The following is a 26,544-nucleotide window of genomic DNA, read 5'->3' on the forward strand; positions in this document are numbered from 1 at the left end:
ACAGCAGGATGTCCAGCATGGAGGACAATGAATGGCAAAGCATTACACACCAAAACGCGCACCTGTGAGTGCGACACTGCACACAGCAATCAGAGCAGAGGAATCCTTTATGGATAACCACACACAGCCAGGGAAATAAAGCACCTCTAGCAGCCATGCTTTGAAACATTACTGACAAAATGGGAAAAGGTCATCAGCTTTACCTGAAAACAGTTGCTATACGGATGAACATTTAGCACACACTAAATACTGAGATAAAACTTGCATTAAGCTCAAGAGCCTGGGTATGTGACAAGGAAGGGCAGATAATTTTGATCTTTTTTACTGATATCTGTGTCACAACAATTAACATTGCTCTCCCCTGCTCTGCCCCTCCTCTTTGCTGCCCAGCTCTCTTCACCTTTCAACCAGGTGCAGCTGACTCAGCAAAGCCGTTTTTACCCTGTCGTCTTCTTCTGAAACAAAAGGCACAAAATATCCCCCAGCAAGGGTCTCTCCCAATATTCCTTTCATTTGTTCCTTCTGTGCTTTCTGTCTTCAGGCTTCCTTAAAAACGTAATTCCTATTTCTGTCACAGCATCGCCCTTCAGCCTGTCCTGGAGGAAGGAAACTTCTGCTGCCAAGTGAACCTGGAAAGAATCAGAACTGATCAGTTAAACAAAGAAATGCCCAGTTTTCCACCCTCCTGCGGTATAATGAGCTTTTTCTCTCTTACCACAAGAGGACTCCCTTTCTCAGGTTTTATAGGAAACAGATATCTAAATTGTTTTAAAATTGCTTTCCCAACTAAGCTAATACAAAGGAAGTTTATAGACACTGGAATTTATATAGCACATTACCCTTCTCCCCAGTGCTTTGTTTTCTTCTGAGACCCTAAATTGCATACTTGATGATTTTGTGATCACAGAATTTCCTAGTCATGTACTAAGACTTATGATATAATACTTCTGTTACTTAGTATTGTATCAAATGCTATAATTCTGAGACTGATGTATGTAAATAACACTGCAGGGTTGAGTTTTTTGTTTGAGTTTTTATAAGATCTATGCCAAATTACATATTGACAAAAAACATAAAGCAGCCCAAAAGTAATCTCCCTGAAGAAGCTGTACAGGTCAGAAATTTTCAAATTATGCCCTTTGTTTATTTCTTTGCAAAAACCTTACATTTAAGAACAAAATTTGGATTGCTGTCTGATACCCTTCTGATGCTTTGGTTTTAACATTATACCCCTTTGGTTTTTACATTTTACTCCTCCACACTTCATTCTCTCTTTCAGCAAGTACCACGGTAACCTGAGAATATTATTTATCTTGACATATTTGGAAATAATCAGGGATGACTATTACTGGCTACAGCTGTGCAGGGAAGTGTGGTAGGCTCCAGGAGCAGCGGAGAAACCCAACATGCCCCTCTGTCCCTCCACTTTAAGTGTTACCTGTCTTCCTGATCCCACCTGGCTTTTGCACCCAAGTCAGCCACTGAACAGACTGAACAGCCAGACATGGACAGTGTGGAGGTGAGATAATCCATGTGCTTCTCTATCTCAGGATCCAGGATCAGCCTTGTCCTCTTTTATCTATCCTTGTCTTATATTTTATTTAAATATAGACATTTAATCCAAGAGGTTAAACAATACTGTATTTCCTACTTTTATCTGAACAAGTGATTTTGTTTTCCTGTGCTTCTGAGAATTAACAAAGAATGGAGAAAACAGGTGTGCACTTCCTTACCATTTCCAAGGCACCTCGAATCACCCCACAGAGGAGGTTACAATAGCAAAGTGATGCTCGTTCCGCTGGCAGCTCCTCCACAAAGTCCACTAGTGGATTTTTGTCCAGGATTAAGGAGAATTCATTCCCTGTGGCACTATTGCAGCTCACACTAGGGGTGACCCCAAGGTACATCTTGAAAGCCACCTTCAAAAGAATGAAACTCTGCTGCTTAAATGGGTTGCGTGCAAACCAGAGGTGAAACTTTAAAAAGAAGCATCCTGTAGACCAATTTTACCCCAGGAAATAAGGGGGAAGAGCCAGACAGGATAGAAATCAAAGTACATTTTTCTCTTCTGTGATCAGCTTGAGCCAGCAATGCAAATCTAGAGCTGTGTGATGCTCCAGGAAAACACACCAGAGAGCTGTTCTTCTTTGAAGTTCCTACATTTACAACCCCACACAAAGTGGTTTTACTGTTAACATTCGTCCTCTTTCAGTCACGTCATACTCCCTTGGGACCATTAGCATCTATATTAGGTCATTCACTTCCTCACCAGCAACTTCTATAATCACAGCTCACGATCTCCCTCTACTCTGATCCCTCCATCTGCAGTCACTCCACAAAACAAACAGCCCAACAAGAGCAAGACCTCCAAGACTGCAAACAGCCGGCTACACGGAGCCTGCTTCCTTCCCGCGGCGGGTGAACCGTGCTGTGACTGTGCCACATCTGGCCTGCCGGCGCTCGGCAGCGGTGACCTCACGGCGTTATCTCGGCCGGGCGTGGGAGGCGGCGGAGCGGCTCCTCGGCACGGCTCTGCCCCGCTGCGCGCCGCTGCCCGCGCAGAGAAGCAGCCTCGACTTCCACCTCCTTAGTGAGCAGCAGAGATGGATGCGTTCCAAACAATCCTGAAGTTCTTTATGAACAGGAAAACAGCTATAGGTTACAGTTTTATGGCACTGCTGACGATGGGAGGTGAACGTGTGTTTTCTCTTGTTGCTTTCAGATGCCCTTGCAGCAATGAAAACTTCAGGTACGGTTTGGTATTTCTCTTCTCGCCAGCTCTTGTTTTGCTGGTTATTGGATACTTCTTGAACAGCAAGACCTGGAAACTCTTCACAGGCTGCTGGGTGAATCCCAGGAAAATATTCCCCAGAGGGAATATCTGCCATTTCTTTTACGTCTTTGGACAAATCACTTTAAATGCTCTGGTAGCCCCAGTGATGTGGCTTTCCGTGGCTTTGCTCAACGGGACTTTTTACGAATGTGCCATGAGTGGCTTGAAAAATCCTGCCTACTTACAAGCAGTTTGCCACAGCAAATCGGAGAGCTGCTTTGAAGAGCTACACAAAGTAGCCTGTGACAAAAGCTCCCTGCCCTTTTCAGAGAGTGATGAACTGAAAAGAACACTTCAAGCACAGTCCCAGGTAAGAAAAATTATAAACAAAGAGCATTATCCAGGTTGTACTGCTGCTGGGATTTATCTGTGGAAGATCCTGATGTCAGAATTTTTGTTAAAACTGTTGACTTCATGTAAACAATGTTTTGGCAGCCTCACAAAATACAATCAATCCATCTTTTGGTTCAGTTTGAGCTATTTCATATTTCTTAGGGGTCCTCACTGGTGGCAGGGTCAATAAGACCAAAAAACCTAAAGCTTTCTTCCTGAATGGAGATTGCTCTAAGGAGGGGAAAAAAACCCCAACTGGATTGTTTAGGAGGCTGATGTCACCCCATTAAAGGGGTCTGTCCTATTAAAAATTCATGCCACACTGTCACATTTTAAATCCTTGTGATAACTGTAGGGAATGTTTATGTCCCTAACAGTAGAAAAATACTGGAAAATAAGATTTGTGAAATATCTTTTGACTGCTTACATAATGTGTTTCTATTTGTATTCCTCATTTTCATGATGCCAAATGTAAGCATGTTTTTGTCCTGCTTGGAGGAGGTGAGAAACAATAAAGCAAGCAGATCATGCAAAGCTGAGATCTTACTACATTCTACAGTATTTGTGCAGTACAGTTTTGCTCTCTGCATTGTAGTGCAAATAAATTCAGAGGCAAAAAATCAAAACGGTGGAGATAATTTTTAAAAAGCTACAGAAAAGGGAAAACACTCTGTGGAGCCAGTAAGTTTTTGTCAGGAATTGTATCCATCTGGAACAATTTCCTTTCCAAGAGCTGTTTTTATTTTTAAGTCCTCTTGCAAATAGGACAAAGACTGCCTGCAGACAAAGCAATTTGTTTGTTAGTTTTAGAAGGCAACAACAGATAGTGCTTAAGAGTTTAAGTTGTAAATATAGGAAATACTGAAAGACCAGGGATTCAGTATTAGAATGAGAATATATGAGTTCATTTTCCAAGCTGCAAGAAAGTGAAAAACTGCTAAAAAGAGCGATTTCTCAAATACTCATAAAAATCACTAGTCAGGACAAAGTGATTGGGAAACAAAGGAAAGCTCTAACTATTCTTCCATACCAGTTCCTAAGAATAGTTGTTTGTCAAGCTTCTTTGTTTCACAGACTTTCCCGAGGAAACTTTCTGTATTCCATCAGCTAAACACAGATTTTTATTGGTGGTTATTTTTTTCAACATCAATACAAAAGTTCACATAAGAAAGGATGCAGCTCTCCATATCATCACCATTAGAGCATGGGAATTCAGTTCCACTTCATACAAGCCTCTGAGCCCTAGAATATTTGTCCTACACTGGAACTTTTTCCAGTGTTTGAAAACAAGTTTAAATTTTTTTTTTCTTTTTTTTGACACATCGCAGCGGATCAGACAAGTAAAACCATTGGCTAGGCCAGTGGTACAAGGCAGGAAAAAAATTGTGTTCACACTGCTGCTCTCCTTAGAGGAGAACATCCCACAATAACCATTTCAAGCACATTTTTCCACTCTTGCCCCTTGCTAAGCAAGTAATTATGGAAGTAGCTCTTTCTTTTAAAATGCTCTTGACAGAACTTTGTCTAAATCTGAAGCTGCTACAGAAAAAAGAATTTGAGTGATGTTGGTTAATTATGTGGCTGTTTTGTTGGAGGTTTTTTCCTAATAAAAAGAAGTCAGAAAATAAAACACCTAACAGTGGCCACAGTTTAAAAGGTTGGCTGATTTGGGACAAAAGTTACTTGCCCTTTTTGGTTTTGTAGTTCTTCATGATTCAAAATTAGTAATTCTTGTTGGGTATTTTTATGTAACGCTTTTAGGAGTTAGAAAAAACTTTACCAAAGAGACACCAAAGGAGCAGTATTGAGAAGCCTCTATGCTGGTGGACTTACTCTTTCTCTTCAGTCCTGTCTTGGTTTGAAAAGACAGGTGTCGAGGAAGGCAGGAGGCTTCCTTGAAATGGAAAATGTAAACCCCCTCCCTCCAAATTATTATAATTTTGAAATTAAGGGGCTCTCAGGCAAAGATATGGGAATAGGAATAACAGTTCTTTACTAGGAAAATTAAAAATACAAATGGAATAGGAAAAGAAAAGAGAAAAGAAAAGAAAAGAAAGGAAAAGAAACCACTGACAGAGTCAGAATACAACTTGACCCCCTGTGGGTCAGGGTGGTGGTACCAGTCCCGTTAAATGGTGGCTGCAGTCCTGGAGTGACAGATGTGGTTCTGTTGAAGCAGTGATCCTGTAGAAGGGTGTAAGTTTTCTCTGAAGGTCTGGTGACAGTGTAGATGGGCCTGGTCTTCCCCTGGGAATCCAGTGGAGAAGATAGTTGCTCCTCTAGGAATCCAGTGGGAAAAGGCTGCTCCTCTGGGAATCCAGTGGAAAAGGCTGACTGTGGTGTTCCTAATCTCAGATTATATCCAGGTAGGAATGCTTGGCTCCTCCCCCTGGGCAGAGCTTCTCACAGTGGGATGATATAATTTTTATCAGTCATGCAGTGAGACTCACTGGCCCATGAACAGCAGATATCTCCCCAGAGGGAGGATTGGTTGTGGAAGAGCTAAAGAAAAACTGCCCAATTAACAGAAGATAACTGCACCACCTTTAACAGATGGGAATAGAATACACACCCCCACTTCCAACCTAAGACACGTCCCCATGTGGATGTCCCAGTAACATCAAGGCCAGCACCAAATGCAAACAAAGTGCGGTCACTTTGTCAGACATTCGTGATTCAAGTAGCATTTTCACTTGCGTCTTTTTAACCTGAAACTGATTTCTTTTGCCTTCCCAGATTTTAGGCTGGTGTGTGATAGTTACCTCAGCTCTCCTCTCCCTGCTAACCACTTGCTGCGCCAGCTGCCAGTCAAAAGTCAGCCACCTCCAGCTGATGTTCTGGAGAGTGTATGAGGGGACGGAGAAGGAGCAACTGGAGCAGATTTTCCAACTGTATGCCACCAAGCTGAGCGAGCGAAACCTGAAGTGCTTTTTTGAAAACAAGGAACCAGAACCCATTTCCCTGCCAGCTTTCCAGGCATGGGAAGATGCTTCCCAGCTCTACTCTTTCAGCAGCAGCAAACAGCATTATAGCACGATTCACAGGCTAGTTGAAGAAGGCCAGAAAGGAACCAGTGAGGAAAGAGAGACATTGCTGGACCTTGCGGACAGAAGGGAAGTACCGTAGACCAAGTATATTTTCAGCGTTTTTTATATCTTGTTAATATGGCATACTTCTAGCTGGTTTTGTCTCTGTATTTTTTTCACAATGGCCTCTTTCTTCTTCATCATGTTTCCTCCCTGTTAGTTACTTGCTCCAAAAGGATGGAATGAAATTATTTCTCAACATGAATGAAAAGTTTGCAGTTCTCCACAGCACCCAGGGTTCATGTCACTGGCTCAGCATCAAGAGCTGACAGCACAAAGAAAGGAAAAATGGTATCTACAAGAGGGTTTTAACAACATGCTATGCAAAATGTGCTATAGTGTGCTTGTCCTATGTAAGTCTAGAGACTATCAACAAGTAAAGTCATTTAAAGTGTGTGAATATAATAACAAGATACGTGTGGCTTTCTGACAGCCCACAGAAAGTAAAGGTTTTCTGTCCAGGTCATTTCCAGGCCAATTGCAGGTGCAGACTTGTTTCGAGGCACCAGTGATCCCTCAAGGCTTCTCTGTCTTTGGATATTTTGTCTTTGTAGAACATCTCCCTATTATCTGCTCCAAGTCTAGACTTTCTCTTTGTATGGATATAAAGTCCTAGTTTTGAGCAAGTGTCAGGCACTGGGTGCAGCCTGTAGTGCTATGTAATACTGTTGTTTCTGGGCCTGCAGCCAGTGTACAACAGAAGGTCTGGATGGAAATTCCACTTTTTAAGACAAAAAAAAATATTTTTCCAGAAGACTGACTTTCATTTTTTTGAATATCCTAGGAAAACTTAGTGTCTGGAGCAAGAAGAACCAGCAGGTGAGGTAACTGCACAGTCAGTGCCTCTGACAAACACATTTCACCCCAGAGCCCTGTGCTTATGTCACTCACTTGGAATTCATCACATGGCTCTCAGGGTGTTCAGAGTATTCGCAAATGCTGTATAAAAGGAGAACAAAGTTACTTTCGCTGGGGTGGCTGGGCAGGCTTTTGTGTAGCATTTTATTGCCAGTCTCACTGAGTCTGCAAAGAATCATAGTTTTGCTGTGCTTGAATCATGCTCTTCTCAACAAACCAGGATATCCTGCCCAGCTGTTCTCATATTCATTGGGTTTCTTCAGCAGGTAAAAGCATCTATATTACTCTTTATGAAATAAAACAGAAGTGCTAATTCAACTCTCTGCTTAGAATTTTCTCCTTATGTTTTCAAGAACTGGTGACCTTTGAGACCATGTTTTAAAGTTCTTTCATCCCAGATGACCCACTTAGCAGCACACTTAAAACATGCCATATGCTTAAATGAGCCTGCTGCAGCTGAAAACACAGATGCAACACTGCCAAAATGAAAGTCACAACAGCAGATGTGTGACGCTGTGCCTGGCACATACACCAACCATTCTCTCCCCAGGAGCTTCTCCTGGTATAGCATCTCCTTACTTCCAGTCTATATGACCCCTCCTATTTGTCTGGTTTTATCTTTTCTTATGAGAAATGCCCCAGCATCTTCTGTCCAACCCCATTTCACCTCCTCCCTGCATGCACAGGGAGATAACACACCCCCTAATAGAACAGCCCCACTGCCTGGGCCAAACTTCCCTGTCCAAAACTGTCTCTCCACCTCCTTCCTCAGATAATCAAAGCAAGCAGGGATGCAATGGGGAGGACAGCAGGTAGGTTAATGAGTTGATCAAAGAAACATGGGAAACAAGTGGGCTGAGGTAAAGATAAGGCCTCCAGTGTGGTATAACAGCTGGGACACAGAGGCAAAAGCATAGCTGGTAGAGGGAAGGGTAGGAGAACAGAGTGATCCCACTTATAGATTTTGGTATCCTCTTTTCCCTCAGAAGAAAGCTTAGGGCTCTGCACCTGAGTACTGAAGGCCATCTGAAACGGCAGCACTTCCTAGCTCTATCTTCTGCTTTATTGTGGAGGGGCAAATCGAAAATGAATTCCCTCTCCTTCTCCTTGCCTGCTTCATGTTTGCAGGTAGCTTATGTTGAGAGTTTCTCCAGTCCCAAGAGCAGCTGTTGAACATTTTGTGCTGCAGTGTGTGCCTGGTAGAGCCCATCTCTCCCTGATCCCCATTCCCAGGGCTGTGTGACTCTTATTAAAACACCTGTGACTCTGCAATTTCCATGTGGATCCTAGAATACTTCTGTGAAAACAGACTGAAATAACAGCCAGTTTGACCCTATCTTTCCAACTGGCATGTGGGTTTGAAAAATTTAATTTAGTCCTTCAAGGGGCTATTGCAAAAGCTGCTTTCCATCAGCAGTGTTCCTGAATCCAGCAGCTACCCTGGCAGCTCAGAAAGAGACAGACTATTGTCAACACTGTCCAAAACAAACTGGAGGGAGAGAGAAACACCCAGCAAATAAAACTAAACAGCAAGATCAACATTATCTGCTGAAATGTTTAGATTCTGCATTAATTCTGATACCCATCAAAATAGGAGTGTACAAGAAAATAAAAAACTTATGTTTAATCCTCTGTGCTCTGTCCCTCGGTTTAGTCGTTAAATTCTCTTAGCTCTTATTCCACTACACCTCTGCTGCTCCATCAAACTTGAAGTCTTTGTTATAAGAATAAAGACTTTTTAACCATGCTAAGCCCTCATATGCTCTCAATTTAGTTTCAGCTGTACTTTGCATTATGGTATGATGAATCTGTCCAAATTCTATTATTAAAAATTCCTATGTAAAAGAGAACTTCCATGGAAACTATGCAAAAGAAGTAGTTGGTTTGCAATGGAGCATCAAATTAAGGCCAAATTGCAAAGATATAGAGTGAAAATTGTGAAAATGTCTTGGCAGGAACAATAATTTAAATGCATAGACAAGCAAATAAATGAATATAAAAGACTTTTTTCTTAAAACCAGGCTATAACTGAACAGCAACTACTTTAAAACTACAATTTACGGCTTCTCAGAGGACAAAACAAAGACTTCTCAGTCTTTGTGACTCCAAAAGAGATGGTTTAAAACTAACATCCCATAAATCTGTCTCATTTTTATCAATGAAATGGAAGAAAAAGGAATGTCTGTTTAGACACGTACATTGGCTTGCCAGCAAAATGATGCCCATATAAAGCAAAACCTCACTTTTGAAAATGTTATTTGCCACTCTATGACATTATACATTGCTTAATGAGAAAATAAATCTGAACAGTTTGGTTAAAAATGTATCTCTGCCCGTTTTAAAAAACTCAGTCAGCATTCCATGTCTCTCAAGCAGCAAGAATAAAAATTGTTAACATTTTGATGGTGCTCAAACACAGCCTAGAATTACTGAAATATTTAGGAAGCCACTAACTTTTCAGTCCCTCTACATACTACTGGGGACTTTTCACTTCCAAACTTTTTATGCATAAGCCATGACAGGAAGTAAGTAAGTAAGTACAAATTTTAAAGAAATTGAAACCATGATTTCAGACAGCATAATAGCAAGATTAATGAAGGACCAGAATTCATCTGCTTAAAAGGGGAAAGGCAGCAAAAATAATATTTCTGCTAGCATACTTTTCATTCTTAGTATTTTTCCTGTCAGTGTTTTGAAAGAGGAAGATATATTAAAGGTGTTGCCATCTGTTGCCAATTCCAAACTTCTCTTCTGACCTTTTCTTTACTCTCCACAGTGCAGCACTTCAATGTCCTCTTTGCTGTCTACCACATAGGCTGTATTACTTAGCACAGCAACCTGCTTATGCATTTCCCTCTCCCTGCTGAGATCTAAAAATCAACATTTACCAGCTTCATAAATTCTGCCAGCTTCTGTCAGACCTTCAAACTGGCCATATGTCAATAGCCAGGGACCTTGTGTGGCAGCACCTTCCATGACACAGGGAAGGACTTTTCCTGTCCTACAGCTCTGGACAGGGGTGACATGGTTGGATTACCCCATCCTTTGTAATTCCACCCTAGGGAGCTCTCTTCAAAGACCTCCAGAGATGTTCTGTCCTGTGTTCACAGGGTACTGAGTGTCCACAATAAAGCCCACCTCTTCAGCCACTGCTTTTCAGGAACAGATCTATCCTTAGGCACTGTTTAATCCAGCAGTGGAGCCTGTGAGCCAGCACCAGCTTGCTGGGGACCAGAGGGTGTGGTCAGGCTGCTTCCATCACTGGCACAGACAAACACCTCCTCGTGCTAGTGAAGGTAATATAAACATTAGATCTAAAACCAGAAGCTGTTTTTTGCAACTCATTTGATCAGATCAATTACATCAAGGTCTTTGAGGAGAAATTGAATTAAAAATTTGATTTTACGGGATTGTAGAGAAAAATTATCAACCTCATTTCAAAAGTAATCCTCAGTCAGATTCAAATTCTGAATCCCGTCTTGGACATAACTTCTTCAGCTGGGCTTTGTTCTTAATATCATTCCTCAACTGGTTTCCATTTCTTACCCCAATTTGCCAGAAAGCCTACTTTTACATGTCCTGTTTCATCTCTTTTCTAATTCAATCCCATCTGTAACCCTGCCAAGTCACAGGACCAACATGAGAAGACAGTGAATACCATGGGAACTCAGTGTAGAAGGGCTCACTTTGGCTTTTCATCAAAACTTGTTGGCCCTTCTCCAGGCCAGTATAAATTAGCAGTAAAGCCCAGGCTTTGCAATTTGAACCAGTGGTGGAAGTTTTAAGCTCCCAGTCACTGCTTTAGGTGCACCTTTCCTCCAGTATTTATTTCTTAATCTGGGAAGCTGACTTTGTAGTTCTCATCTTATTTTTTTTCTTTTGCTTCATCTCTTTCCATTTCCACAGGGAACACCCACAGCCTGATTTTACAGACTTCTTTGTTTTCCAGAGAACTGAAGGATAATAGCTATGTTAACAGGAGGTTTGGCTTTAACTACTTGAATTGCTGAACTGTCTTAATTACTTTAACTTTGAATTGGTTTTACTAATTCACAAACATATTTATACTTCTGAAGACTTAATGCAGTTAAGTATTTAAGCACTTTCGCCTGGCTGGGAACACTCTTGCTGAAGAGTTGAGGAGATCATGTAAACATGATCTCCTCAACCCTTTTTCATGATTCTGAACTAAAAACTGTAGTAGAGTATTTGCAGCTCCTTACTGGGTCACTTTAGGCATGTTTTGTCAGTATGTGTCTCAGACAAATGTGCTTGAAGATTATTTAAAAATTGTTTTGCCAAAGAAATGTGAAAATGTTGTCCATATCACATTTTACCTCAGAAATATTATACTCCTACTACAGAACTCCTTTTAGTTTGCTAAAAATAGTCTTTCAAAGGGACAGTGTGTGCTTTAATGTTTGTCCCAGTCTTTCCAAGTAACTTTTTACTTTTCTTAATAAGTCTCTCTGGAAGTACAAGCTGCAGAGAAATAGTGTATTTTTCCATTGTTAATTTCTCACTGCACTTTGCTGTTCAATAATATGTACTTAAGAATGAAGGTTCAACAGTAATAATGCATTTGTAAAGAAGAGAACTATGAGGAATAAGACCCAGAAAACCAGGTATCTGACATATATATGTGAAAACAAAGCACTAATACCACCTGAAGAAGAATGTAAAAGTGAACAAAAATTCGATTTTGCAGCCTGGTATCATTTTTTTTAAATGAGGCAGTGTATTTTAAAACAGTGATTTAAATGCTGCTTGTCTCATCCATTTCATTCAGCTGTCTTCACCATTTCCAACGGATTGTCTACCCCAGCTCAGCTTCTTACCCGGAGGAACTTTGTTATGTATGCTTATTTAAATTTCTCTTTGAAATTCCCTGGAATTCTAACTTGCCAATGGGGGCAAAAGTACATCTTTAGAAACCTGTGTCTTTGTTGTCCGACAGAAGTGTGAACAGCTACTCCATGAAAGGGAAATTTCCATCAAAGTAGGAGAAAGTACATGCGCTGATTTTATCTTTTTGATTTTATTGTTAGATTTGTGGGCAGTCAGGAAAATGTTCCTCTCATTTTCCTTTCTTACAGTTCTTCTTTGCTACAACTGAGATTTTTTATTTTGCACAAAATCCTGCAGCTTGTTCTTAATATTACCATTTAAAAGTAAAAAGGTATCTAAGATAATTATGGCAACGATGAGAAGAGACAAATGGCAGAGGTGAAAATATCAAAGTTTAACATCTGAATGAGACTGTTAAGACTTATTCTCCTAGGAAGAGAAAAAAGGATGGGAATATATGATTCTAAGATCACTGAATCTGATGATGCTTTAGAAAATGCAAATCTTATTTACCTGTGCAATCATGTCTGCCGTTTCAGAGTAACTATGGCACTTTTTCACAGCTGAACGAGCCAAAAAGTCATCAATCAGTCTTATGCCGATGCTGTATCCCCTGAGGAGGAAACAAGGAAAGGCAGCATTTAAAATGGGGAACTTCTTTCCACCTGCCATCTCCCTAATGCGTCTCTTGCGCTTCCTCAGCAAAACAGCTGCATGATCCTAATTGAGGGACTTCAGTGACAACATATTTTGCTGGTCTACCTTCTTCTTTCTGCCACATTTTACAGCACAGTGGGACTGCTGTTCATGCAGTCATTTAAGGAATCATACTTCTTTAAGCATGATGCTCCTGGCAAGGATGTTATGAATTGTCTACACAGTTTGTCTGTACATTGTCTATACGCATGGACACCAACCCTGGGCACCCTCATTGCAGCATTCAGGTGCCATAGGAAATGCAATCACACCTGATCTCTTTCACTTTCTCCTCTTACCTCTTCACCTCATTTTTCACTCTTCCTTCACAATTACCTGTTTGTCTTTTTTCCTAATGTTGTTTCCCTTCATCTTACTAGTTGACGAAAAAAAAAATCCAGAAGTTGTTAGTTAACACGTTACCAATAGGTAAGGCTTGATAAAGGGAAGACCTTGTGACATGGCTCCAGCCTGTTACTTAGGCTAAGTAGAAGGGAACTACGGAAGAGGGACTCAGCTGAAATAAGAGTAGAGAAACATCAGAAATGAGATGTGAGACGTGAGACGTGCTGTGTGACTGCCACGTGTCCACATCGTCTCCAAATTGTGGGGTATGGTGGTTGGTTGACTTGGGCTTGTTGTGCCTTAAAACTGTGTAAACTGGTAACAGATTAACTGCTTAAAAAGGCTGGGTTTTTGGCAATAAGGAGCACTCCTTTGTACCTGCCTGGTGTTCCTGCCTCACTCATTACCACAACACAGAGTTTTTGTACACTGCCACCTCCATTTTGTATTTAAAATACTACATTTTTTTTAAAAGTAAACAAAAAGGTATGGAAGATAAAGGAATTTTTATAAAACAAATATTCATTCCTAGCTCTGACACATTAAAAGGCCAATAACTTCTTAGTGTGCAAAACAGCTGTGACTCCAAACATTTTCTGAAAAATGGAAAGACATCGACACAAACATCTTGTAAGAATGGGTACTCAGCCCAGAAATGTTTTTAGAAAATTATTCATTCCCAGTTATGTGGATATAGGCAGTGTCTGCTTGTTTGTCAGAGGACCTACACCCATGGTGAAGCAGCCTGAACTCAGTGGAGCTTCTTACTGGTTTGTGTACAACATCTTTGGCTAGAAGACAAACTGTGAGCTGATGACAAGACCAAAAATTGGGTTTGGCAACATGAAGATTAAAATTGCAGTATGTCATGTGTCTAGAAACAATTAAATATTTATCTATTGCCTAAGTATCATTATCAATAACATTGGCAAATGTGTCATCAGCATTTAGCAAGGTATGTATTAGTGACATACAAGACTACTTAAATACAGTTCAACTTTTATGCACTAGATTTGCTAAGTCAAATTGATAACAGACTGGTAAGCAGCTACTTGGCAACTGTACAGTGAAAAACACCCTTCTCACTACAGAATGTACACAGAGAGAGAGATAAGCATACTGTCCCACCTGTCACAGGTCTGCTGAGATGCGAGGTTTCTTTGTGAAGCTGGGCTGCTTCATAACCACAGAAGTAAAGAACACATTGTTTTAATGAAACCTGTCATTATATGACCAAGTCTTCCTCAAAACAAAAAGATTTCATAGAAACAACTGCAATAATGAAAACATAAGGAGGAAAATCTGTCTCCGCGTCTTCCAAAACTGCTCTCTAGTGATTTCTACCATGGCATCATTGAAGAAGCCTGTGCATATTTCAAATGTATGATTTGTATGATTTTCACCAGAGCTGAATGAAAGATGAATATTAAAAAGTATCTGAGGGATGTTATCTCTTATAAGTTTGTGAATAAATTACTTTTCTTTTTCCCAAACAATGATTTTTTTTTCTTCATTTACTCTCATGGATAGTTATTGGACTACAGCTAGTTTGCAAGCTTTCAGGTTAATAGTAAAGTGGTCAGGGTATTCTGTCCTCTGTGATTTTTGTAAATCCATTTTGCATGTCCACTTTGCCCAGAAATACAAGCCTTACTGTTCTGACAAAGGCCTTACTATATGTTCTTGTTGACCAGCTAAAAAGGTGTTTCTTGCTGATTTTCCATTATATTGATATTTTTATGACAAATGTAATGCCTAGAAATCTCAGTCAGGATGACAGGATTTGTAAACATTGAATCTTAATTTTCCAATGAGGTTATCCATGTAAAAATCCACCCCCACTGACCTTATGTGCTATCTCACTCATTGCTGTAAGGTCCTCTAAAGGTGAGAGACTCATTTGCCCCTAACCCAGTAAGGGATATCGGATATGAAATTTAGAAGATTATATTAACAATGAGCATAACTAAAGGATCAGGAAGGAACAATCAATGAAAACAATCCTGACACCTTTCCTCAGCGAATTAAAAAGCTAATTGTTGATCTTAATTCACAAATTAGTGTTGTTTCTGTTGACAGAATATTGAACATTTTTACTGTCTTCTCAGTAACCATAGACACACTACTGGAACTTGCAAGATAACAAACAAAAAGCTGAAAGGTAATATATATAAAAACAAGTATCATTAAGGATAAAACTGAACATTTAAAGCAGTACTTACATTCTATCTAAACAGGCATTGACATCTTCATCTTTTTCATATTCCTTGCACAGCTGGGCTACCAAAGCCCCATATGTGAGTACAAAAAGTTCTCTGCTCTGTCAGAAAATAAGAAAATCAAAAATGAAGCAAGCTGAAATCCAAGTCTTCCATGGTTTTTAAGATGCTGTTCATTAAAAACAAGTAAAAAATAACATTTAAATTAATAAAGAAAATTTTTGTCCGTGGATGCATAATCACTGAAATCGACATTTCAAGCATGACAGAATTTATATTCATCCTCACTTGAGTTTGCAAGGGATTTTGGTTTTCAGAAGTACCATTTCTTGGTACACTCAGGGTTACTATCATCACTAATTCTTGCATCTTGAGTGTATGTATGCTGGATTGACAAATTCTGTCAAGTGCCATCCAAGAATAGTAACAAACAGCAGCAGGAAGAGTGGCAATTAATCCTTCTGCAGTAGCACAACAGTTCACAAAGGTAGGGTTGATCTGATTCAAATCATTAGCTGCTTTCTCTAAAAAAATAAAAAGTAGAGAAAAATCTAGCTCAGAATAATGAAAAAATACTATAATTCAGCACAAGGGTAAAGAATAACAGTAAGATGAAAGGGACGGTGAGGATTGCAGCTCCCAAGGAACATGGAGAGCAACTGAAGATGCCAAAGGAGTATCTCTGCACTGGTCCTGCCACAAGCACTACTGTGGGGTCTTCAGGTGTGCAACAATTTGGAGAAGAGTTTCCTTCTCTCTCTGCCCTGTCAGATCACATGCATGCACTGCACAACTGCCTGTATTTAGCAGGAGTAGCAGCTGTCCTTTAAGTGAGAGAGTAGGTTGACTCTTACTATACTTCTTGGACAGAAATTAATTAAAGGAAGTGCTACAGCCCTGTGACGTGGTCAGACCAGAGCTGCTTTTTGTCTCTAGCCTGTGAAAAAATAATAGTGAATACCAATAAAAACAACAGAACAAATCACACTGGCAAAGTAAGAACAGCTGGGTGGAAAGATTTCTTCCTGCTTCCTTTGCATCCAAAGTTTGGAGTTTAATCAGTGTTGCTGTTCTAACAAGTCATTGTTCAAAATCTTAACCAGAACCACTTTCCAAACTCATTCAGTGATAACTCCTGTTTAAAATAATGTACTCTTGGCCAAATTCTCAGTAACAAGTTTTCAATGGAGTGAATGGATGTCATACAGGTCCTGTATTTCTTTGTTATTATTGTCAGTAAAAAGTCTCTGTTGCAACAAGAAAATTACCTCGGAGAAACTTAAGCATAATATATCAATGTAATCAACTTTATCAGTCACACTTGCAATCCATTGGAATACTTTTTGACCATAAACTTAGGTATAGTAACTATAATTTTATTACACTCTCTGATTTTTCAGTGGAGACCACTGTCCTCTTTTCAGAAATTGATAAAACATTGTCTTAAAGTCTTCTAGAATTTTTCCACTGTCCAGTTCCTGTCAAAAATCACCATTCACCATAGAGAAAGCCCTAAGGCTCTAAACTCCTGAAGAATGGTTTGTGTGGAATGGAACCATTCAAGCACAGAACAGAGATCTCCTTCTCTCTGTGTTTCATTGAATGACTATCTAATCACAGAGGTACATAAACTTACCTGGCATTTATATCTTAGACCATAAACACTTGAAGCACTTAGACTTCTGTTTCTGAACAGACTGCAGCCTCAGAACCTTTGTGCCCCTCTTTCCCAAGCCTGTACAGAATTCCAGCACTAGGAATCGTAGCCATAAATGCTGCCAGCAGCTCTGCTCTTATACCATCAATCTTATCCCTATGCTTTCAGTACTTTCAGATTGTTCAGAAACAGGAGTGTATAAAATGCATCAATAAAATAATAGGTTATTACTCCATGCACAATTTGAATAACACATTACAAAAATGTCTTACTATTTTGTGGTTGTCCTGCTTTCTTCCTGGTGACCGAGACATGTTGCTTGTGTAACTCCGGATGTATTTGATTGTCAGTTTATATCTTTTCTTCCTCAAGAAGCACAGTCTTCTCTCAATCCTCTTTCTCGTCTCTTTTCTCCTCTCTGCTCTTCTGTCTTTTGCATGAGATGTGTTTGCTGCAGTCTGTAATGCTGCTGATGCTCCTCCTATTCTCTGCATGCACTGAGCCCTTTGGGAGGAATTTGACTGAACAGATCTGCCACCGTCCACAACATAAATAATCACTCTGTCCATAGGAATGGTTTGTAATCAAATACACAGCTAGCACACATGGGAAGTCAAAGAGAACAGGTCTTACATTTTTAGGGACAGTAAATTAATTTTTTTGTTTCTATCAGACTTTGGTGTTTGGAGAACTAACAAAAACTTCAGCTCTAAAGAATAAAAACACAATTGCAAGGTACTGCTGTACAAGGGAAATAAAAATTGATTGTTTTCAATCTAAAGAAGCTATAGTAGTCTGCCAACTCTGGCTGCTGTAGTCTGGTGAGTTAATATCTGCCTAAGTTGGGGAAGTGTGGCTTTTAAGGCACTGCTACCACCATGTTTGTGTAAAGCTGCCAGGGCAGATTGAGAGAACTCAGCTTCCCAGAGGAATAAATTCTGTACCTGTATAGCTGCCAGCTTGTGCAAATGGCGCTTTCACTAACCATGTTCCTAAGGGGTTTATAGAATCATAATTCCATCATTCTTAACCTGTTATAGCCCATATTTCTTAATATTGTTGCAATGAACATCCAGGCTTAGTTCATCTATTTTGCCATGTGGTAAATTTGGCACATGAGGTCGTTTTGATTTGCACTGAACTTTGATGATGGTCACTGCTGAATTTAGAAATTAATCAGGTAGTTGTCATTCCTTATAGGATTTACCTGAAGATACATTCCAACTGAGTCCTCTCAAGAAAGGAAGTAAAAATATATGGCCTCCTCCTTAATAACAGCCATGCTGTTATTAAATTTCTATTAACTAATAGATTCAGTGCTAGAATAAAATTACAGATATTTACTTCTACAGATACACAGAAGGCATTCAGATGGGATTCATTTGGGATAAGGAAGATTAGTTTATTTCAAAAAATGGTAGTTTAAAGTTATGACACAATTCAACCAGGAAAAATAAAGATTTTCAGCTTTTTCTGTGTAAGGCTCAGTCATTCTGACTGCTTTTATTTCACACAGAATGAACTTGTATTGACAATTTTACAATGTAATTGCCTCTTCAATTTTTTTATTTTTCAGGTGCTCTTCTGACCCTGTAAAACCTTATTCCATTTTATAAGTGAAACAATTGTAAGTACTTCTCATATCTAAATTTTAATAAATTTTAAAATCCAGGCATTACAATTCTCTAGATAGTTACTTGCATTTCTAAACTGAGTCTGAGATGGGTTTGTTTCTCTGATTGTCTCCAACTAGTGACAAGCACCAAATATATCTCATATTGCAAGAGTAATCCCATATTCCACAAGAAAGAGTACTGCATTACATTAAAAAAAATAAAAACAACAACCTGTGAGATTGTAATTAGCATAATTCAACTTCAGTGAACCCACTACAAAGCACTTAAGACTACTCATAAATAAGCACAATTCTGTTTATCTGGTTCAGAATATATATGGATTAATTACTTCAGCCTGCATTATTAATATGATAATCATGTGGGAACCCTGTGCACCAGACAGTGCAATAGCAAGGATACATAAACATCCTTTGAAAAATGCAGACATGCCATGTGCACCCAAGTAAACTCACACATATATTGCTATTTTTTGAGTACAAGGTACTGCATTTTGAAAGGTTTGCACATTATTGAGAAAACAAAGCTGAAATGGTGTGTCCAAACAAACTGGGGATTCATTGGCTCCAGTGAGGGAAACAAGTCCTTGGTGGACTGTCTTGCAGCCCTGTGAAAAGAGTAGAGGTAGGCACACATCATGTTTTAATCCTGAACATGTACTTCTTAGAAGGGATCCAAGGCAATTGGAATAGTGAGAAAGTTAGAATCACCCTCTACCTCCCTTTCTGTCCTGTTTTTTAGGTGAGAAATTTAGCCTTCTGCCCCAAAGTCAGTCTTCACAGTGCTTGAGCATTAGACTACAGCAGTTCTCTCAATTCCCATCAAACTAAAAAATAAAAACCAAAGCTCAAAAGCACAGATAAAAGCATGCACCAGCACTCTGTCTCTTGCAATGGACCAGCTATTATGGGAAAGCTGATACCTACAGAGGTAAGTACATGGTAAGTGCAACATAGAAATAAAGAATAAATCAGATATTGCCTAATTAGAAAGCCAAAAAAACCCCAAAACCAACAACAAGTGAAATTTTCTTTAAGGCAAAACAAGAATGCATTAACCAAAAAAGGCAAGTGTACAAATTAGTAAAATGCAGGGTCAAGCTTTTGTTTGCTCTCCATTTTTCAGATGGATAGACCATGTATTAAATTTTCTCTGACAGAAAATAGAATTCTTTCAAACCACAAGAACATAGGTGTTGAGGGCTTGAAGCTATGTGAAAAAAACTTGAACACAGGTTTCTCATATCACACATGAGTGCTTTTACTAGAAGTCCAGCGTGGCTGCTGGTCTCACCACGTTTCCAAATAAAGCAATGCCATTGCTGTCACTTTGCTGCAGTGCCCTGCCTGGGAAGCCTTCTCAGTTTGACCTGCTGAAACTTCCTTGGTTAGGTTATGTTTCTCAAGAGGGTGTTTTGAGATTTGAGCGCCTCCTTTCTGCGCTCTGCAGGAACTTAAAATCTCATCAATTTGCCTATAAAGCACAGCTGAATTCTGAAGTGAAATATGTAAGTTTTGAAAGAATCATTAACAGATTTCTATCCTTCCCTTAACATAAAGCTTATAATTTTTTTCATCAGTGCTTGTCCTGGTTAAGGGGACAGGAATTTCTCCAAAGGCCAAAGAGACCATGAAAATGACTTGGCAGCCTGCCTCTAGACTGTGACCTGGCAGCTCACAGGACACGGGCAGTGCTCCCCTCTACTCCCACAGGAAATCTGTCATGCAGGTACTTTCATACCATGCTTTCTAACACGCACAGGTGGGCTTGACATCCATGCAAAATAGAATCCAAAATGTTCAAATGCTAGAGGAGCCACAGAACAACAGCCTTTTTACTGCTAGCTCAGTGATGAAAACATGTGTGCAGGACCAGAGAGACCAGGATTCAGTCTCATCCTCCAAACTTCAGATGGAAAATAGATCACTTCCCTCTTCCTCCCTAACTTTGCCTGGCCATTAGATAACAAAATCCTGAAGGCAGAATATTTTTTTTTTTTTTTTTTTTTTTGATCCAATAAATATCAAAATCCTCTCTGTGGCAAAACTAAGCTCAGCTGGTAGAACTATGGCAGGAATGTTGGAGAACACAGCTTCTTTGCAGCACAGTCACATCTCCCCACTAATAATTGAGTTTTGAAAGAAAGAGATGAGTGAGTTTTTACTAGATCAGGTGGAGAAGGCAGCTGAAATCTCTCTATTCTGCCATGGTTGCTTTATTTCAATAAAAAGGAGAATAAAAATGGTTTGCTGTGTATGGGAAGGTGAAATCTGTACTCCAATAACCATGTCTTAAAAGAAATGACAAATGATTCTCACTCCTTAAAAAAAATATAAAAATCTCTTCTTCTCATAAGTGAGGTTACTGGCAGTGAGTTCAAGCTGACAGCCCTGCAATATGAAAATCAAAACCATGACTAAGGTTTGTTCATGGATCCTATTTGCCTCAGATGTCAGCTATAAGCATCCTTCTGCCTCACAGCCTGCCAGCTGTCACCTCAGGTAGTGGTATTTTGGATTGCATCCAGTCCTAACTCTTCCTTGGAATTGGATAAAGAGCCTCAATGTCTACCTCAGGACCCTGGGTTCCTCTGCAGAGGCAAGTACTTAAAGATTTGATGTGCCACCCAAGCTCTTAATTGGATCCAATCCCGTAATTTGTTCCATAATAGGATGACCCAGCAGGATCATTTACAGCAGGCAATGAAAGCAAATGCCAAGGAATGAAAATGCAGAAGTACAAAGTGGTTGTATTGATTGTATAAATTGCCTCATTCAACAGCCTTAGGCTGACTGTTAATATTTTAGTGTTGGATTCCACTTCAGTTTCACATCTAATGTGTTTCTTGAGTAAACAAGTAATGCTTGGGAAAGCCTTCCTCCCTTATAAACAAAATAAGACACAGGTTCCAAAAGAAATCTCAGAAGGAATCAGAGATTTTAAAATGAACTGAGGCATAACGGAAGACTCTTATAAAATAATTTTGTGGTAGCCTTGTAGGTTTATTTCACTGATTTTTTTTTCCAAATATAATGTCACTAGTACCAAAAAAAAAAAAAAAAAAAGTTACTGAAAACCCTATGATACTAAAAGAAAATGAAGGTTTAAAATGGCAATATTCAGACAGGTCTGGGATTTCTTTGTGCTATTACTCTGTCCAAACAACTAAGAATGTAACAAGCTCCAGAGAAGCTGTGCCAAAGTGCTGCTGGATGTTGCAGCATGTTTCTGTACTGCTTTTAATTTTGTATAACAGCGTCACATTGTTTGAGAGCCAGTTGCCAGCAAGGACCTCTGTCCCAGATGGTGACTGGGGATGAGACAAGCAGGTGTCCACCCTAAGAGTGCCCTGGAGGAACAGGGTCCTGCCTAGTGAACAGGCAAGGCATGTGTAACGTACCATCCCTGCGCGCAACAGCTGAGAGAGTGTCTCTGCCATCCAAGCAGACACCATGGGTGCTAAAACTGCTGTTTGAGATCAAATTTATTGGTAGCAACCCTCTCTGCAAGGGGAGGGAAGAGTGGAGACACTATTGTATCACACAACCAAGAGTGGAGACACTATTGTATCACACAACCAAGTCCACCCATGCTGGACATAGACACCTGTAATGGGAAGGCAAATTTCCCTATAAACTTTCTGGCTAACTTTTACTTTATTTTTTCTCTTGGTAAGAACATTTATATGACAGACTGTCAGACTTGCCAGTACTTAAACACAAGTATTTGCAAATTCAGATCAGCCTAGGTTATGCAATGCATAGAACTACTGGATAGTGTGACCACAGAAAAAGTGCAATCCAGAGAAAATCATGAAGAGTGAAATGCTTTCAAATTTTCAGACCTCTGCTTAAAGCTTGATTTGTGAGAGATGCTCAGAGCCCAGGTCATCTATCCCAATATCCAGAAGCCAGCTATGGAAATGCTTAATTGAAAAATTTTTATCTCTGTCCATGGAATAGGACTGACTATACTTGCAGAAAATCTTAGAATTCATAATCACAAGCAAACGATATAATACCAGCTGGCTTGATATTTTTTTGAATAGCAGATTATATATATCTTATTAAAAAAAAAAAAAAAAACAAAACAAAACAAAAAAAAACAACAACAACAAAAACCAAAACAAATAAAAACTGCAACCAACTTTCCAAAGGAAACATTCAGCATTGTCAGGAAAAGAGACACACCAGCTTCTTGCCACCTACAGGTGAAATACTAAAATTCTCATGATCCAGCAGCTAACTACTTCTCAGTCTCCAGTGCTTGGACAATGAATTGCTCATTCATGGACATCAAATGCAGACAGCACTGGGATTCCAAACATTGTGCAACTTATGGAATATATTATAAGTTGATTTTAAAGTAGAAGCTTTTTTCTTTTTTTTTAATTGGGCCATTTGCCAAGGATTTGTTTGGGTGATCTTTTATGAAGACTAGCTGGAAGGCTCCTTTTTTTTCCCTACTTTCATGCCATGTTTCTGCTAATTACTGTTGATTAGCAAACAGCTTGGCAATTAATCCTGACAGGTTAGCCATCAGTTTGAGAGTGCTGTCTGCCATCCAAAAGATAGGGGGAATTTAATGTTAATTTCAGACAATTAGCAATGGGCTGGCAGAGCTCACAACAGCCTAAAAGCTCAATTTTCCAGAACAGCTGAGATAAATTACTGAATCAATTAAAACACATCAGGGGATGTCTGCAAGCATACTTAAAGCTACCAAACAAGCCACTGAAAATTAGTGGGAGGAGAAAAGACTAGTAGGGGTTTTTGCATGTTGTTTAGTGGTATTTATTTTGAGCTGTTGGTGTTTACTCTGCTCTGCCATTGACACTTGTTAAATATAACTAAAAGTTAGTACTGACTTAAGTCAAAAGAATCTGGTAAAGAATAGGATCTAAAATGACTTTCCTTCCAAAGTGGTTGATTTTTCTAAAAGGCAAAGAGGTCATTATAGCTAATGCAATAATTGCAATATTGACAATCGGCGGGCAGCAACTTTTCTCTTTTTTCACATTCAGCTGTCCCTGTCATGTTGGACAGAACCTTATATATGGGCTGGCTTTCCTAGGAGTGCCTGCACTGATCCTTCTGATTGTTGGCTATGCCCTGAACAACCAGACTTGGAGGCTGGTTATGGGCAAAAGCTCTCATTTTGAGAGGGAGACTTCATCCAACTGGTTGCTGAAATGCAAACTGCTCTGCTTTGTCCTGTGCAGCATCACGGGGAGGGCACTGGTTGCTCCAGTCACATGGCTTGCAGTCACCCTGATAAATGGCTCCTATTATATCTGTGCTATGAGCGAGTACGTCCCTGTGCATTACTATGGAACTGCTCCTAATGTTACCGCCAGTGAGCGCAGCAGGATATTGGCTGCATTTCCCTGCAGGCAGCTGGTTCCTCCAGAGCTGACCCGGGCAAGAGATGAAGTGATTCTTCTCCTCCGATACCAGTCTCAAGTGAGTAACTCCTGTTGCCTGTAAACTTGATGGTATGAGGTGAAGCTAATTCAGCAGGCATAAAGCTAGATCAATGTCCACTGCCTTGAGTGCTAAATCTCTGTGTGTTTTGAAGCCTGTTCTTTTCTTTTAGGTATATAAATTACTTTAGGTATATAAATTACTATATGTGCTTGTCCCATTTGTTACCTGCTGCCTGAGGACACATTCTTCCTTGTGTAGTATCCTGATATATAATACCAAGTGCAACAAATGGAAGTTCAAGAGCCAGGGAGGGTATGAAGTTTCTTCATTAAAGCAGAAGAAATGTGACTAAGAGGCCCTGGCTGTGAGAGCTTCATGTGAACCCATGTAAAATCTTGGGGTTTAGATCAGACTCAATTCTAAAAGTTTGCGTACTGGGTAAATAATAGGAGAAGCATTAAGTTGTCACTTCAGAGAAAAACCTTTTAAACAGGCTATAAGCTAATATAGTCTAGGACCCGCATGGCCTATCTTATAACAATAATAGCTGAGAAAGCAATATTCTTAAATCCGCACAACAGAACTTTCCTGAACTCAAAAGGAACAAGTGATTTTACTACACGGCTGCCTCCAGTAAGCATAGACTGGGTTTGGTGGCAACAGATGCTTTCCAGGCTTGTTAATGCTGTTATTTAGGAAAAGCAAGTAAAGATAATCTTATGGATTTTCTGGTGCTCAAACGTTATCATTGTGAGTATTTTCAGCTCTAACAGTTTGGTTTTGGTTTTTGTTTTTCTTTTGGTAAGGTGGCTGGCTGGCTTTTGATTGCTGTGGTAGTCATCACTGTGTTCCTTTCTTACTGCCTGGCAAGCTGTTTGTCCCCGCTCAGCTTCCTGCACTACAGATACTGGAACAGCTATGTCCACAATGAGCAGGAGCTCTTTGATGAGGCAACAGAGCAGCACTCCAGGCTCTATGCCATGCAGAATGTAAGGAAGTTCTTTGGCTTTGTCCCAGGAAGTGAGAGTGTAAAGGAAATTCGTATCCCATCTCTCAGGGAGTGGCAGGCCATTTCTGGACTGGCCTTTCTGAAACGAGTGGATAAGGAGCACTATGATTACAGCCTCCTCCATGACTGGGCACTCAAGGAGCGTGCAAGTGGAAAGTATCTGAGGATTGATGAAGACCCTGGGATCATAACACAGCTCTGAAGATCCAAGACCCCACAATATTTTGCAGAGAAGCAGGAACCTGTCTAGCTCTATATCAGACCTGAGCTGCACTGGAACTTTCCAGTACAGCATTACATTGATGTATAAATTATGTGAGCAAGTGCATCTTGTTAATGTAGACCTTCACCACCTGCTTACAGATGCCTTTACTGATGGCATTTTGACTCCTGTGGGTTGTGGTGATCTATGCCTAGATTAGGGTGGGCTATTTCAAGCTTCAGCTCTCTGCTTTCTAATGGTTGTACTGAAAGGATAAGTATGTACTAAGAAAGTTATTTGCAAATGCTTTTTAAATTTTTTTCTTTCTATTAAAAGGATCTTTAAGAGGTAGACCTTGATTGGATCCTATTAATTGGTCCATTCTGTATGGAGCAAGGGTAGCTATCCAGCTTTTCTTTGGTGACACCTAGCAGAAATTACTTGTTTCTCCTCTTCTGTTCTTTTTTTTTTTTTGTATTATATAAGTAATCTACACTGAGCTAACTACTAGTTAAGTCTGGGGCTACAGTAGCATGCAGGAAACATATGGGGAAATTTTATCATCAAAGGCTGAGTTTAGCTACAGCGATGAAAGGACTTTCAATTCTGATAAGGAGAGAAAATCCCCACTGAGGCACATTGTGAGGTGTGTAACACATAGCAGCTGTATGAACAAACACTTGACATATGGCAAACTGAGTTGAAATGTGTTCTGGCTGAAAGAAATAGCAAGGTTAGTGTCCTATTTGGAAACACTTCAAAATCTCCAAGGTATCTGTGTGCTTTCCTACTGTACAAATAGAAAATGAGGATGGGAAAAATCTCAGTCTGTACAGCAGGGTTTACTTTGCCTCTGTAAACTTGTAATTTGTACATACACTGGGCCCATGAAAATTACTGTGATTAAAAATTACTCAATTTTGTGAAATAAGGCTTAATGATGTTTTTGTGTTAAGTCAGTTTGGTATGATGTGGTATTACTCATCTCCTCTCTAACCCTCTGTGCAGATGCTTCTAAGTGGGAGGGAAATGCATGCCATAATTTTTTTAATGCTTCCTGCATTGCCTCGCTATGTACACACATACATGTGGGCTCCAAACCCATATGCTACACTATAGGATGCTATCTGCTACTAATAAATGACCCCAGGGGCTTGAAGTGGAAAAATCTAATTATTTAGTGCATTTTACTAGAAAATGCAGGAGTCAGAACTGCTCTGTTCCTCCCCTCCTCAGCTGGATAGGAGAGAAAGGATATAAGGAAAGGCTCATGGGTTGAGATAAAGAAAAGGAGAGATCACTCAGCAATTACTGTCAAGGGCAAAACAGACTCCACTTGGAGAAATTAGTTTATTTTATTACCAATGAAATCAGAGAGGGATAATGAGAAATAAACCT

At 39.8% G+C, this 26,544-nt stretch overlaps 3 protein-coding genes across 4 annotated transcripts; 2 read left to right on the forward strand and 1 right to left on the reverse strand.

Annotated features, from left to right (window-relative positions):
* Positions 1-509: 509 nt before the first annotated feature.
* TRAPPC3L (trafficking protein particle complex subunit 3L) lies at positions 510-17,189 on the reverse strand. Its single transcript, XM_041423922.1, has 5 exons — positions 17,148-17,189; positions 15,222-15,319; positions 12,472-12,571; positions 1,734-1,919; positions 510-629 (listed from the first exon to the last, which is right to left on the reverse strand). Exons 1-5 carry the CDS (start codon positions 17,187-17,189, stop codon positions 510-512), a joined length of 546 nt encoding a protein of 181 aa, XP_041279856.1.
* Positions 2,296-6,663, forward strand: LOC121346254 (calcium homeostasis modulator protein 5-like). The gene is made up of 2 exons (XM_041423921.1): positions 2,296-3,143; positions 5,903-6,663. The coding sequence occupies exons 1-2, from the start codon at positions 2,604-2,606 to the stop codon at positions 6,290-6,292; spliced, it is 930 nt and encodes a 309-aa protein (XP_041279855.1). The 5' UTR covers positions 2,296-2,603; the 3' UTR covers positions 6,293-6,663.
* A 1,223-nt stretch (positions 17,190-18,412) lies between the features above and the next one.
* On the forward strand, positions 18,413-25,804 carry CALHM4 (calcium homeostasis modulator family member 4). Of its 2 annotated transcripts, XM_041423914.1 has the most exons (4): positions 18,413-18,502; positions 19,251-19,439; positions 23,731-23,971; positions 24,742-25,804. In XM_041423914.1, the coding sequence occupies exons 3-4, from the start codon at positions 23,810-23,812 to the stop codon at positions 25,144-25,146; spliced, it is 567 nt and encodes a 188-aa protein (XP_041279848.1). In that variant the 5' UTR covers positions 18,413-18,502; positions 19,251-19,439; positions 23,731-23,809; the 3' UTR covers positions 25,147-25,804. The 2 variants fall into 2 exon arrangements, with proteins under 2 accessions (XP_041279848.1, XP_041279846.1); XM_041423912.1 differs by lacking the exons at positions 18,413-18,502; positions 19,251-19,439 and having other exon boundaries at positions 23,414-23,971.
* Positions 25,805-26,544: the final 740 nt, after the last annotated feature.

This window comes from Onychostruthus taczanowskii, unplaced genomic scaffold, assembly GCF_017590055.1.
Source record: "Onychostruthus taczanowskii isolate IOZ18803 unplaced genomic scaffold, ASM1759005v1 scaffold8, whole genome shotgun sequence".
Taxonomy (NCBI): Eukaryota; Metazoa; Chordata; class Aves; order Passeriformes; family Passeridae; genus Onychostruthus; species Onychostruthus taczanowskii.